The sequence below is a fragment of the Cetorhinus maximus genome, unplaced genomic scaffold (assembly GCF_964194155.1).
Source record: "Cetorhinus maximus unplaced genomic scaffold, sCetMax3.hap1.1 HAP1_SCAFFOLD_1192, whole genome shotgun sequence".
NCBI lineage: Eukaryota > Metazoa > Chordata > Chondrichthyes > Lamniformes > Cetorhinidae > Cetorhinus > Cetorhinus maximus.
Genome location: NW_027597134.1, coordinates 13,882 through 26,723, shown reverse-complemented (window position 1 = coordinate 26,723; position 12,842 = coordinate 13,882). Strand labels below are relative to the sequence as shown.

The 12,842-nt window shown below is 50.9% G+C and overlaps 1 protein-coding gene across 2 annotated transcripts in view; it reads right to left on the bottom strand.

The window, feature by feature from the left end:
* loxl3a (lysyl oxidase-like 3a) overlaps window positions 1–11,448 on the bottom strand; it is a 58,538-nt gene extending 47,090 nt beyond the window's left edge. The window contains exons 1-3 of one of the 2 annotated variants that reach the window (XM_078536418.1): window positions 11,394–11,448; window positions 8,716–8,917; window positions 7,101–7,281 (exon numbers count right to left, since the gene is read on the bottom strand). In XM_078536418.1, the coding sequence (XP_078392544.1) occupies window positions 7,101–7,281; window positions 8,716–8,916 (382 nt within the window). In that variant the 5' untranslated portion in view covers window position 8,917; window positions 11,394–11,448. The remainder of the gene's footprint in view (window positions 1–7,100; window positions 7,282–8,715; window positions 8,918–11,393) is intronic. The other variant, XM_078536417.1, reaches the window with a different exon arrangement.
* Between the last annotated feature and the right edge of the window lie 1,394 nt (window positions 11,449–12,842).

Sequence of the window (12,842 nt, the reverse complement as noted above, 5' to 3'; positions counted from 1 at the left end):
GCAATGTGGATGTCTCAAAGGAATGAAGCCTGGCATCAACCTAGGCACCGGAAATGACAACGGCAAACTCTGCCCTGTCGACCCTGCAAAGTCCACCTTACTAACCCCTGGGAGTTAATGCCAAAATTGGGAGAGCTGTCTCACAGACTAGTCAAGCAACAGCCTGACATAGTCATCCTCACGGAATCATACCTTACAGATAATGTCCCAGACACCACCATCACCATCCTGTATGGTATGTCCTGTCCCACCGGCAGGACAGACCCAGCAGAGTTGGCGGCACAGTGGTATACAGTCAGGAGGGAGTTGCAATTGCAATGGGAGCCCTCAACATCAACTCCAGACCCCATGAAATCTCATGGCATCAGATCAAACATGGGCAAGGAAACCTCCTGCTGATGAATCAGTGTTCCTCCATGTTGAACACCACTTGAAGGAAGCACTGAGGGTGGCAAGGGTGCAGAATGTACTCTGGGTGGGGACTTCAATGTCCATCACTGAGAGTGGCTCGGTAACACCACTACTGACCGAGCTGGCCGAGTCCTAAAGGACAATAGCTGCTAGACTGGGTCTGCGGCAGGTGGTGAAGGAACCAACAAAAGGGAAAAACATATTTGTCCTCATCCTCACCAACCTGCCTGCCGCAGATGCATCTGTCCATGACAGTATCAGTAGGAGTGACCACCACACAGTCCTTGTGGAGACGAAGACCCATCATCACATTGAGGATACCCTCCATAATGCTGTGTGGCACTACCACGGTGCTAAATAGGATAGATCTTGAACAGGTCAAGCAACTCAAGATTGGGCAATCATGAGGCGCTGCGGGCCATCAGCAGCAGCAGAATTGTATTCAACCACAATCTGTAACCTCATGGCCCGGCATATCTCCCACTCTACCATTACCATCAAGCCAGGGGATCAACCCTGGTTCAATGAAGAGTGCAGGAGGGCATGCCAGGAGCAGCACCAGGCTTACCTAAAAATGAGGTGTCAACCTGGTGAAGCTACAACACAGGACTACTTGCATGTCAGACAGCATAAGCAGCAAGTGATAGACAGAGCTAAGAGATTCCACAACTAACGGATCAGATCTAAGCTCGACAGACCTGCCACATCCAGTCATGAAAGGTGGTGGACAACTGAACAACTCACTGGAGGAGGAGGCTCCACAAATATCCCCATCCTCAATGATGGTGGAGCCCAGCACATCAGTGCAGAAGTTAAGGCTGAAGCCTTAATCTTTAGCCAGAAATGGCAAGCAGGTGATACATCTTGGCCTCCTGAGGTCCCCAGAATCAAAGATGCCAGTCTTCAGCCTATTCAACTCACTCCACATGATACCAAGAAACAGCTGAAGGCACTGGATATTACAAAGGCTATGGGCCCTGACAATATTCCGGCAATAGCACTGAAGATTTGTGCTCCAGAACTTGCCGCACCCTTAGTCAAGCTTTTCAAGAACAGCTACAACACTGGCATCTACCCGGCTATGTGGAAAATTGCCCAGGTATGTCCTGTACTCAAAAAACAAGATAAATGCATCCTAGCCAATTACTGCCCTATCGGTCTACTCTCCAGCATCAGTAAAGTGATGGAAGGGGCATCAACAGTGCTATTAAGTGGCACTTGCTTAGTAATAACCTGCTAACTGATGCCCAGTTTGGGTTCCGCCAGGGCCTCTCAGCTCCTGACCTCATTACAGCCTTGGTTCAAACATGGACAAAAGAGCTGAACTCCTGAGGTGAGATGAGAATGACTGCCCTTGACATCAAAGCTGTATTTGATAGGTATCAAGTGGTATCAAGGAGCCCTAGCTGGAGTCAATGGAAGTCAGGGGGAAAACTCACCGCTGGTTGGAGTCATACCTAGCACAAAGGAAGATGGTCGTGGTTTTTTTTTAATTCATTCATGGGATGTGGGCTTCGCTGGCTAGGCCAGCATTTATTGCCACCCGTTGTTGCCCTTGAGAAGGTGGTGGTGAGCTGCCTTCTTGAACCGCTGCAGTCCATGTGGTGTAGATACACCCACAGTGCGGTTAGGAAGAGAGTTCCAGGATTTTGACCCAGTGACGGTGAAGGAACGACGATATATTTCCAAGTCAGGATGGTAAGTGGCTTGGAGGGGAACTTCCAGGTGGTGGTGTTCCCATCTATCTGCTGCCCTTGTCCTTCTAGATGGTAGTGGTCGTGTGTTTGGACGGTGCTGTCGAAGGAGCCTTGGTGAATTCCTGCAGTGCATATTGTAGATGGTACACACTGCTGCTACTGTGCGTCGGTGGTGGAAGGAGTGAATGTTTGTGAATGTGGTGCTAATCAAGCGGGCTGCTTTGTCCTAGACGGTATCAAGCTTCTTGGTTGTTGTGGAGCTGTACTCATCCAGGCAAGTGGGGAGTATTCCATCACACTCCTGTTGTTGGAGGTCAATCATCTCAGTTCTGGGACATCACTGCAGGAGTTCCTCAGGGTAGTGTCCTAGGCCCAACCATCTTCAGCTGCTTCATCACAGAATCACAGAATTACACAGTGCAGAAGAGGCCCTTCAGCTCATCGAGTCTGCACCGACACGTGAGAAACACCTGACCTACCTACCTAACCCCATTTACCAGCACTTGGCCCATAGCCTTGAATGTTATGATGTGCCAAGTGCTCAGCCAGGCACTTTTTAAAGGATGTGAGGCAACCCGCCTCCACCACCCTCCCAGGCAGTGCATTCCAGACCGTCACCACCCTCTGGGTAAAAAAGCTTTTCCTCACATCCCCCCTAAACCTCCTGCCCCTCACCTTGAACTTATGTCGCCTTGTGACTGACCCTTCAACTAAGGGGAACAGCTGCTCCCTATCCACCCTGTCAATGCCCCTCATAATCTTGTACGCCTCGATCAGGTCACTCCTCAGTCTTCTCTGCTCCAACGAAAACAGTCAATGACCTTCTTTCCATCATAAGGTCAGAAGTGGGAATGTTGGCTGATGATTGCACAATGTTCAGCACCATTCGCGACACCTCAGATACTGAAGCAGTCCATGTCCAAATGCAGCAAGACCTGGACAATATTCGGGCTTGGGCTGATAAGTGGCAAGTAAACTTTGTGTCACACAAGTGCCAGGCAATGACCATCTCCAACAAGAGAGAATCTAACTATCACCCCCTTGACATTCAATGGCATCATCAATCATGAATCCCCCACTATCAACATCCTGGGGGTTACCATTGATTAGAAACTGAACTGGACTAGCCATATAAATACTGTGGCTACAAGAGCAGCTCAGAGACTAGGAATCCTGCAGCAAGTAACTCATGTCCTGACTCCCCAAAGTCTCTATACAATCAAGGTACAGTTCAGGAGTGAGTTGGAATACTCCCCACTTGCCTGGACGAGTGCAGCTTCAACAACACTCAAGAAACTCAACACCGTCCAGGACAAAGCAGCCGCTTGATTGGCACCACATCTACAAATATTCACTCCCTCCACCACTGACGCACAGTAACAGCAGTGTGTACCATCTCCAAGATGTACTGCTGGAATTCACCAAGGCTCCTTAGACAGCACCTTCCAAATCCATGACCACTACCATCTAGAAGGACAAGGGCAGCAGATAGATGCGAACACCACCACCTGGAAGTTCCCCTCCAAGCCACTCTCCATCCTGACTTGCAAATATATCGCCGTTCCTTCACTGTCGCTGGGTCAAAATCCTGGAACTCTCTTCCTAACAGCACTGTGGGTGTACCTACACCACATGGACTGCAGCGGTTCAAGAAGGCAATTAACCTCCACCTTCTCAAGGGCCTTAGGGATAGCAATAATGCTGGCCTAGCCAGCGAAGTCCACATCTCTTGAATGGAAAAAAATAAATATCTATAAGGAAAGATTGAAGAGGCTGAACTCTTTTCTCTCAAAGAGATTTCTGAGGGGTGAATTAAGTATGGTCTTCAAAATTATGAAAGATTTGTCAAGGCAAGGTCTCACCCATTGTACCTTTACCCTCATTGTATCTTCAACCCTGTTGCTCCTTCTCTCCCACTGCCCTATCTCTCACCTTGTCCCTTTTCCCCCATTGCCCTATCCCACCCATTGCTCCTTCTCTTCCATTATCCCATCTCTCCCATTATCCCATCTCTCCCATTGCCCCATGTCTCCCATTGCCCCTTGTCTCCCATTGTCCCATCTCTCCCATTGTCCCATCTCTCCCATTGTCCCATCACTCCCATTGTCCCTTCACTCCCATTGTCCCTTCACTCCCATTGTCCCTTCACTCCCATTGTCCCTTCACTCCCATTGTCCCTTCACTCCCATTGTCCCTTCACTCCCATTGCACCATCTCTCCTATTGCCACATCTCTCCTATTGCCCCATCACTCCCATTGCCCCTTCACTCCCATTGCCCCTTCTCTCCCATCGCCCCAACTCTCCCATTACCCCATCTCTCCCATTACCCCATCTCTCCCAATGCCCCTTCTCTCCCAATGCCCCAGCTCTCCCATTGCCCCAGCTCTCCCATTGCCCCAGCTCTCCCATTGCCCCAGATCTTGCAAATGCCCCATCTCTCGCATTGTCCCTTCTCTCCCATTGTCCCTCCTCTCCCATTGCCCCTCCTCTCCCATTGACGCTCCTCTCCCATTGCCCCTCCTCTCCCATTGCCTCTTCTCTCCCATTGCCCCTTCTCTCCCATTGACCCTCCTCTCCCATTGACCCTCCTCTCCCATTGTCCCTTCACTCCCATTGCCCCTTCTCTCCCATTGCCACATCTTTCCCATTGTCCCTTCACCCCCATTGCTACATCTCTCCCATTGCCCCTTCACTCCCATTGCCCCTTCTCTCCCAATGCCCCTTCTCTCCCAATGCCCCTTCTCTCCCATTGCCCCATCTCTGCAAATGCTCCATCTCTCACATTTTCCCTTTTCTCCCATTGTCCTTCCTCTCCCATTGCCCCTCCTCTCCCATTGCCCCATCTCTCCCAATGCCCCATCCCTCCCATTGTCCCATCTTTCCCATTGTCCCATCTCTCCCATTGTCCCTTCACTCCCATTGCATCATCTATCCTATTGCCACATCTCGCCCGTTGCCCCATCTCTCCCATTGCCCCTTCTCTCCTATTCCCACATCTCTCCCATTGCCACATCTGTCCCATTGTCCCTTCTCTCCTATTACCACATCTCTCCCATTGTCCTTTCACTCCCATTGCCCCATCTCTCCTATTCCCACATCTCTCCCATTGCCACGTCTGTCCCATTGTCCCTTCTCTCCTATTACCACATCTCTCCCATTGTCCCTTCACTCCCATTGCCCCATCTCTCCTATTGCCACATCTCGCCTATTGCCCCTATCTCCCATTGCCACATCTCTCTCAGCGTCCCTTCACTCCCATTGCCACATCTCTCCTATTGCCACATCTCTCCTATTGCCCCTTCTCTCCCATTGCCACATCTCTCCCATTGTCCCATCACTGCCATTGCCCCCCTCTCCCATTGCCCCATCTCTCCCATTGCCCCTTCACTCTCATTGCCCCTTCACTCTCATTGCGCCATCTCTCCCATTATCCCTTCACTCTCATTGCCCCATCTCTCCCATTGCCCCTTCTCTCCTATTGCCACATCTCTCCCATTGCCCCTTTACTCCCATTGCCTCATCTCTCCTATTGTCACATCTCTCCCATTGCCAAATCTCACCCATTGTCCCTTCACTCCCTTAGCCCCATCTCTGCCAATGCCCCTTCTCCCCCATTGCCTCTTCTCTCCCATTACCCCAGCTCTCCCATTGCCCCTTCACTCCCATTGCCCCATCTCTCCCATTGCCCCATCTCTCCCATTGCCCCATCTCTCCCATTGCCCCATCTCTCCCATTGCCCCTTCACTCCCATTGCCCCTTCACTCCCATTGCCCCTTCACTCCTATTGCCGCATCTCTTCCATTGCCACATCTCTCCCATTGCCACATCTCTCCCATTGCCCCTTCTCTCCCATTGTCACATCTCGCCCATTGTCCCTTCACTCCCACTGCCCCATCTTTCCCATTGTCCTATCTCTTCCATTGCCCCTTCACTCTTATTGCCCCATCTCTCCCATTGTCCCTTTACTCCCATTGCCCCATCTCTCCTATTGCCACATCTCTCCCATTGCCCCTTCTCTCCCATTGCCCCTTCTCTCCCATTGCCACATCTCTCCCATTGTCCCTTCACTCCCATTGCCCCATCTCTCCCATTATCACTTCATTCCCTTTGCCCCATCTCTCCTATTACATCTCTCCCATTGCCCCTTCTCTCCCATTGTCACATCTCGCCCATTGTCCCTTCACTCCCACTGCCCCATCTTTCCCATTGTCCTATCTCTTCCATTGCCCCTTCACTCTTATTGCCCCATCTCTCCCATTGTCCCTTTACTCCCATTGCCCCATCTCTTCTACTGCCACATCTCTCCCATTGCCCCTTCTCTCCCGTTGCCACATCTCTCCCATTGTCCCTTCACTCCCATTGCCACATCTCTCCCATTGTCCCTTCACTCCCATTGCCCCATCTCTCCCATTATCACTTCATTCCCTTTGCCCCATCTCTCCTATTACATCTCTCCCATTGTCCCATCTCTCCCATTGTCCCTTCACTCCCATTGTCCCTTCACTCCCATTGTCCCTTCACTCCCATTGCCCCATCTCTCCCATTATCACTTCATTCCCTTTGCCCCATCTCTCCTATTACATCTCTCCCATTGTCCCATCTCTCCCATTGTCCCTTCACTCCCATTGTCCCTTCACTCCCATTGTCCCTTCACTCCCATTGTCCCTTCACTCCCATTGCCCCTTCTCTCCCATTGCCCCTTCATTCTCATTGCCCCATCTCTCCCATTATCCCTTCACTCCCATTGCTCTATCTCTCCTATTGCCTCATCTCTCCCATTGTCCCTTCACTCCCATTGCCCCATCTCTCCTATTGCCACATCTCTCCCATTGCCCCTTCTCTCCCATTGCCCAAGCTCTCCCATTGCCCCATCTCTCCCATTGCCCCATCTCTCCCATTGCCTCTTCTCTCCCATCGATCCTTCTCCCCAATCGTTCCGTGGTCCCCTATAGATTGTCTGCCCCTCGCCACCGGCTCCATCTGGTGCTTACCTTTTCCCATCCGTGCCCCGGTCAGGGCCTCCTTGGCACTGCCGAATCCGAGCTCGCGGCAGACCACACTGGCAGAGAGGGCATTCCAGCGGTCATCACAGATTGTGCCCCACTCATTGTCTTTGAGAATTTCCACTCGACCTTCTCCAATCCTGGCGCCCGCCTTCAGTCGCACAGATGGCTGGAACCAGGGTGGGTAAGGGAGAGAGAAAATGGCATCAGTGAGCCTGAGGTGTGGAGATCAGAGCTGCCACTACCAAACAGGGAGGACAAGGCTGGCACGGAGGGTGGGGAGGTAGCAAGGCTCGAAACGCCAGTGTTGATTGACCCTCCCAGGGTGCCCTGAGAATATGTGGTGGATCTACTTCCTGACCGATTAAGGATTGAGAGAATGAGGGAAGGGGTGAGCGAGGTAGGGGAAAGTGAGGTAGGTAACGAAATGAGGAGAGACTGATCACCAAACCCATCCAATCAACCTCCATACCACCACCATACTCTGCCCTTCCTCATCTCAGTTTGGGTTTTGCCAGGGCCATTCAGCTTCTGCCCTTATTACAGCCTTGGTCCAAACATGGACAAAAGAGCTGAAGAGGTGAGGTTAGAGTGACTGCCCTTGACAATCAAGGCAGCATTTGACCAAGTGTGGCAAGTGGAGCAAAACTGGAGCCAATGGGAACCAGGGGGGAAACTCTCCGCTGGTTGGAGTCATACCTAGCACAAAGGAAGATGGTTGTGGTTGTTGGAGGTCAATCATCTCAGTTCCAGGACATCGCTGCAAAGAGTTCCTCAGGGTAGTGTCCTCGGCCCAACCATCTTCACCTGCTTCGTCAATGACCTTCCTTCCATCATAAGGTCAGAAATGAGGATGTTCGCTGATGATTGCACAATGTTCAGCCCCATTCGCGACTCCTCAGGTACTGAAGACGTTTATGCCCATATTCAGTAGGATCTGGGGAACATTCAGGCTTGGGCTCATAGGTGGCATTTGCACCATACAAGTGCCAGGCAATGACCATCTGAGAGACTGAGGGAGGATGAGACTGAGGGAGGGTGACATTGAGGGAGAGCGAGATTGACGGAGGCGTAGACTGAGGGAGGGGTAGACTTAGCGAGGACAAGACTTAGGGAGGGCGAGACTGAGGGTCAGTGAAACTGAGGGAGGGGTAGACTGAAGGAGGGAGAGACTGAGGGACAGTGATTCTGAGGGATGGGCTGACTAAGGGAGGCTGAAGGTGGGGTAGCCTGACAGAGGGGTAGATTGAGGGAGGCAGAGACTAAAAGAGGGGTAAGACTGAGTGAGGGGTAGACCAAGGGAGGCAGAGACTCAGGGAGTGTCAAATTCCTCTTGCAGGAATCTGTGTTGGAAGTGTGCCCATGAGTGTCAGGTAGAGACAGGACAGGATGAGGAATGGAGAAGAGTCAGTGATGGTGGAAAGCCAATCTTATACACAGGGAAGTCGAGAAAACTGGAACGATACCAATCGAGCCTGTCACCTCTCTGGATGAACTGGTGGGTCCAATCATCCCTCCCCCAATGCTGCTCAAACCACCCACCATTACCTCCACCTCCCTCCCTCCCTCCCTTTCCTGCACCCTCTGTCGTTGCCTCTCTCACCTCGGGCTGCTTCATCCGCTTGCGACCCTTGCTGAACATGGGTCCGGGGACACAGCTGACAGCAGCGGGCATCCCTCCGTGGCACTGGGTTGTGCCGTTTCCTTTCACCAGCTCGAACTGGCAGAGGGAGAAGTGGGACTCGGTCCCTGCGCAGGCCACCAAGTGGACCCGGTACGTTGACTGCTGGCGTTCCGACACCATCCTGAAAGGAAGAGAGATCGTTGACGGAGTTTCAGTGATCAGTGTGGGGTGCGGTGGGGAGTGGGGATAAAGGGAATGGAGAGGTGGGGGGAGGGCGGAGAACGAGCAGGAGTACGGGGTGTCTTACACATTCTCTTACCAAAGGTTCTACAAATATGAGTGAGTATCTAGTGTTGGGGTCATCGGTTTAAATATCAGCAGGCAAGGTACCAATCAATCTCAGAATTAATTGTCTGGCACCAGAAGGGGAGCACAGTTGGTGCCAGATTGTTGTAAAAACTTATCCCCTTATCCTCCCTCCCCCCCCTTGAGGGTCACAAACCTACAGTCCATCAGTAAAGCAGCCTCCAACCAAACTCCTCACCCCGACTCAGCAGGACACAGACACCTCCCAGCCCCTTCCATTGACAGGTAAAAGGAGCATTCAGACCAGCTCCCATCCTGTGCGCAATCACAACAACTTCCAGGGCCACACTCTCAATAACCAGAACTGCGGGTAATGTGGAAAAATCGCAAATCTCCTGGAACCCAACCTTCAGCACTTTCTGTGTCAAACAAAGGAAAACTATGTGGGGAGACAAGCTGTGTCTACACCAGCACTGTCACTGACCCACTGTCCCAGAGTGTGAACGGACAGTGTGACACCCACTGTCCCAGAGTGTGAAAGGACAGTGTGACACCCACTGTCCCAGAGTGTGAACGGACAGTGTGACACCCACTGACCCAGAGTGTGAACGGACAGTGTGACACCCACTGACCCAGAGTGTGAACGGACAGTGTGACACCCACTGACCCAGAGTGTGAAAGGACAGTGTGACACCCACTTACCCAGAGTGTGAAAGGACAGTGTGACACCCACTGACCCAGAGTGTGAACGGACAGTGTGACACCCACTGACCCAGTGACTTGGAGGGGAACTTCCAGGTGGTGGTGTTCCCATCTATCTGCTGCCCTTGTCCTTCTAGATGGTAGAGATCGTGGGTTTGGAAGATGCTGTATAAGGAATCTTGGTGAATTCCTGCAGTGCATCTTGTAGATGGTACACACTGCTGCTACTGTGCGTCAGTGATGGAGGGAGTGAATGTTCGTGGATGTGGTGCCAATCAAGTGGGCTGCTTTGTCCTGGACGGTGTCAAGCTTCTCGAGTGTTGTGAGAGCTGCACTTATCCAGGCAAGTGGGGTGTATTCCATCACACTCCTGACTTGTGCCTTGTAGATGGTGGACAGGATTTGGGGAGTCAGGGGGTGAGTTACTCGTCGCACGATTCCTAGCCTCTGACCTGCTCTTGTAGCCACAGTATTTATATGGCTAGTCCAGTTCAGTTTCTGGTCAATGGTAACTCCTCGGATGTTGATAGTGGGGGATTCAGTGATGGTAAAGCCATTGAACATCAAGGGACGACGGTTGGATTCTCTCTTGTTGGAGATGGTCATTGCCTGACACTTGTGTGGCGCAAATGTTACTTGCCACTTGTCAGTCCAAGCCTGGATATTGTCCAGGTCTTGATGCATTTGGACATGGACTGCTTCAGTATCTGAAGAGTCGCGAATGGTGCTGAACATTGTGCAATCATCAGCGAACATCCCCACTTCTGACCTTATGACGGAAGGAAGGTCATTGATGAAGCAACTGAAGATGGTTGGGCCTGGGACACTACCCTGAGGAACTCCTGCAGTGATGTCCTGGAGCTGAGATGACTGACCTCCGACAACCACAACCAGCTCCCTCTACACTGTCCCATCAAACACTCCCAGGACAGGTACAGCACGGGGTTAGATACAGAGTAAAGCTCCCTCTACACTGTCCCAATCAAACACTCCCAGGAGAGGTACAGCACGGGGTTAGATACAGAGTAAAGCTCCCTCTACACTGTCCCCATCAAACACTCCCAGGACAGGTACAGCACGAGGTTAGATATAGAGTAAAGCTCCCTCTACACTGTCCCCATCAAACACTCCCAGGACAGACACAGCACGAGGTTAGATATAGAGTAAAGCTCCCTCTACACTGTCCCCATCAAACACTCCCAGGACAGGGACAGCACGAGGTTAGATATAGAGTAAAGCTCCCTCTACACTGTCCCCATCAAACACTCCCAGGACAGGTACAGCACAGGGTTAGATACAGAGTAAAGCTCCCTCTACACTGTCCCCATCAAACACACCCAGAACAGGTACAGCACGGGGTTAGATACAGAGTAAAGCTCCCTCTACACTGTCCCCATCAAACACTCCCAGGACGGGCACAGAGCAGATACAGAAGGGGCAGTTCCCTTTACGCTGTTACAGCACTGTCACAGCAGGTTTCAGGATGGTAACAGTGACTAGTGTTACAGCACTGTATCAGCAATCCCAGCCTGAGCTTTTGAAACATCCTTAATCTGCAGAGATAGAATCGTTTCAGAGCTGGGTACATTGGGGAGGGCTCTGTGGGGAAGTGTGAGAATGACCAACCATTCTCCACCTTCCCCAATTACCTTGGAGCAGAACTCCTGGCTCTTTTAATGCTCGCTCTTCGCTTCCTTAAACGCCTGTGGAAAGAAAGGTCAGAAAAGTGGCGTCATGGAGAGACTGTCTCAGAGGAAACATTGTGCCCAGACAATCCCCCCACACAATCCCCCTCCCTCCCCCTCACAAGTCTCTTCACTTCCTCCCTCTCAATGAGGGAAATCAGGGTGGAAATCGCAGTGGCACTGGTCATAAGTTTTCAGTCTTCCTTAAAAGCAGGGGTGGTGCCAGGGGGCTGGAGAGTTGCAAATGAACCCCTTGTTCAAAAAAGGCTGTAAAGATAAGCCCAGCAACTACAGACCAGTAAGTTTATTCTCAACGATAAAAACAAAAAACTGCGGATGCTGGAAATCCAAAACAAAAACAGAAACAGAAATACCTGGGAAAAACTCAGCAGGTCTGGCAGCATCGGCGGAGAAGAGCACAGTTGACGTTTCGAGTCCTCATAGGACTCGTCTCCGCCGATGCTGCCAGACCTGCTGAGTTTTTCCAGGTATTTCTGTTTCTGTTTTTGAGTTTATTCTCAGCGGTGGGGAAGCTTCTAGAAACAATAATTTGAGACAAAATTAATGGCTGGGCAAATGCGGATCGATTAAGGAAATCCAGCATGAATTTGTTAAGAGCAAATTGTGTTTAACTAACTTGCTGGAATTTTTTGAAGGGGGGAGGGGATGGAACTGATGAGGGTAATGCTGTTGATGTGATGCACACAGACTTCCAAAAGACATTGATAAAGTGCCACACCCAACAGACTGTGAGAAAACTTATAGCTCATGGAATAAAAGGGACAGTAGCCAGATGGGTACAAATTGGCCGAGTGACAGGAAACAGAGAGTCGTGGTTAGTGGATGTTTTTTTTGGGCTGCAGGAAGGTTTGTAGTGGAGTTCCCCAGGGGTCGGTATTGGAACCCTTGCCCTTCCTGATATATATTAATGATTAGACCTTGGTGTACAGGGGACAATTTCAAAATTTGCGGACATTACAAAACTTGGAAGTGTGAACTGTGAGGAGGACAATATAGAACTTCAAAAGGACCTAGAAAAGTTGGTGGAATGGACGGAAGGTGGCAGATGAAATTCAATGCAGAGACGTGTGAATTGATTCATTTTGGTAGCAAGAATGTGGAGTGACAACATAAAATAAAGGGCACAACTCTAAAGGGGGTGCAGGAGCAAAGGGATCTGGGTGTATATGTGCATAAATCATTGAAGGTGGCAGGGCAGGTGGAGGGAGCAATTAATAAAGTGCACACTATCCTGGGCTTTATTAATAGGGATATGGAGTACAGGAGCAAGGAAGTATGTTAAATAGAAGCAGAAAGTGCTGGAAATACTCAGCAGGTCTGGCGCCATTTGTGGAGAGTTAAACAGAGTTAACGTTTCGAACTGAACATCACTCGTCTTCAGAACAGGAGTTA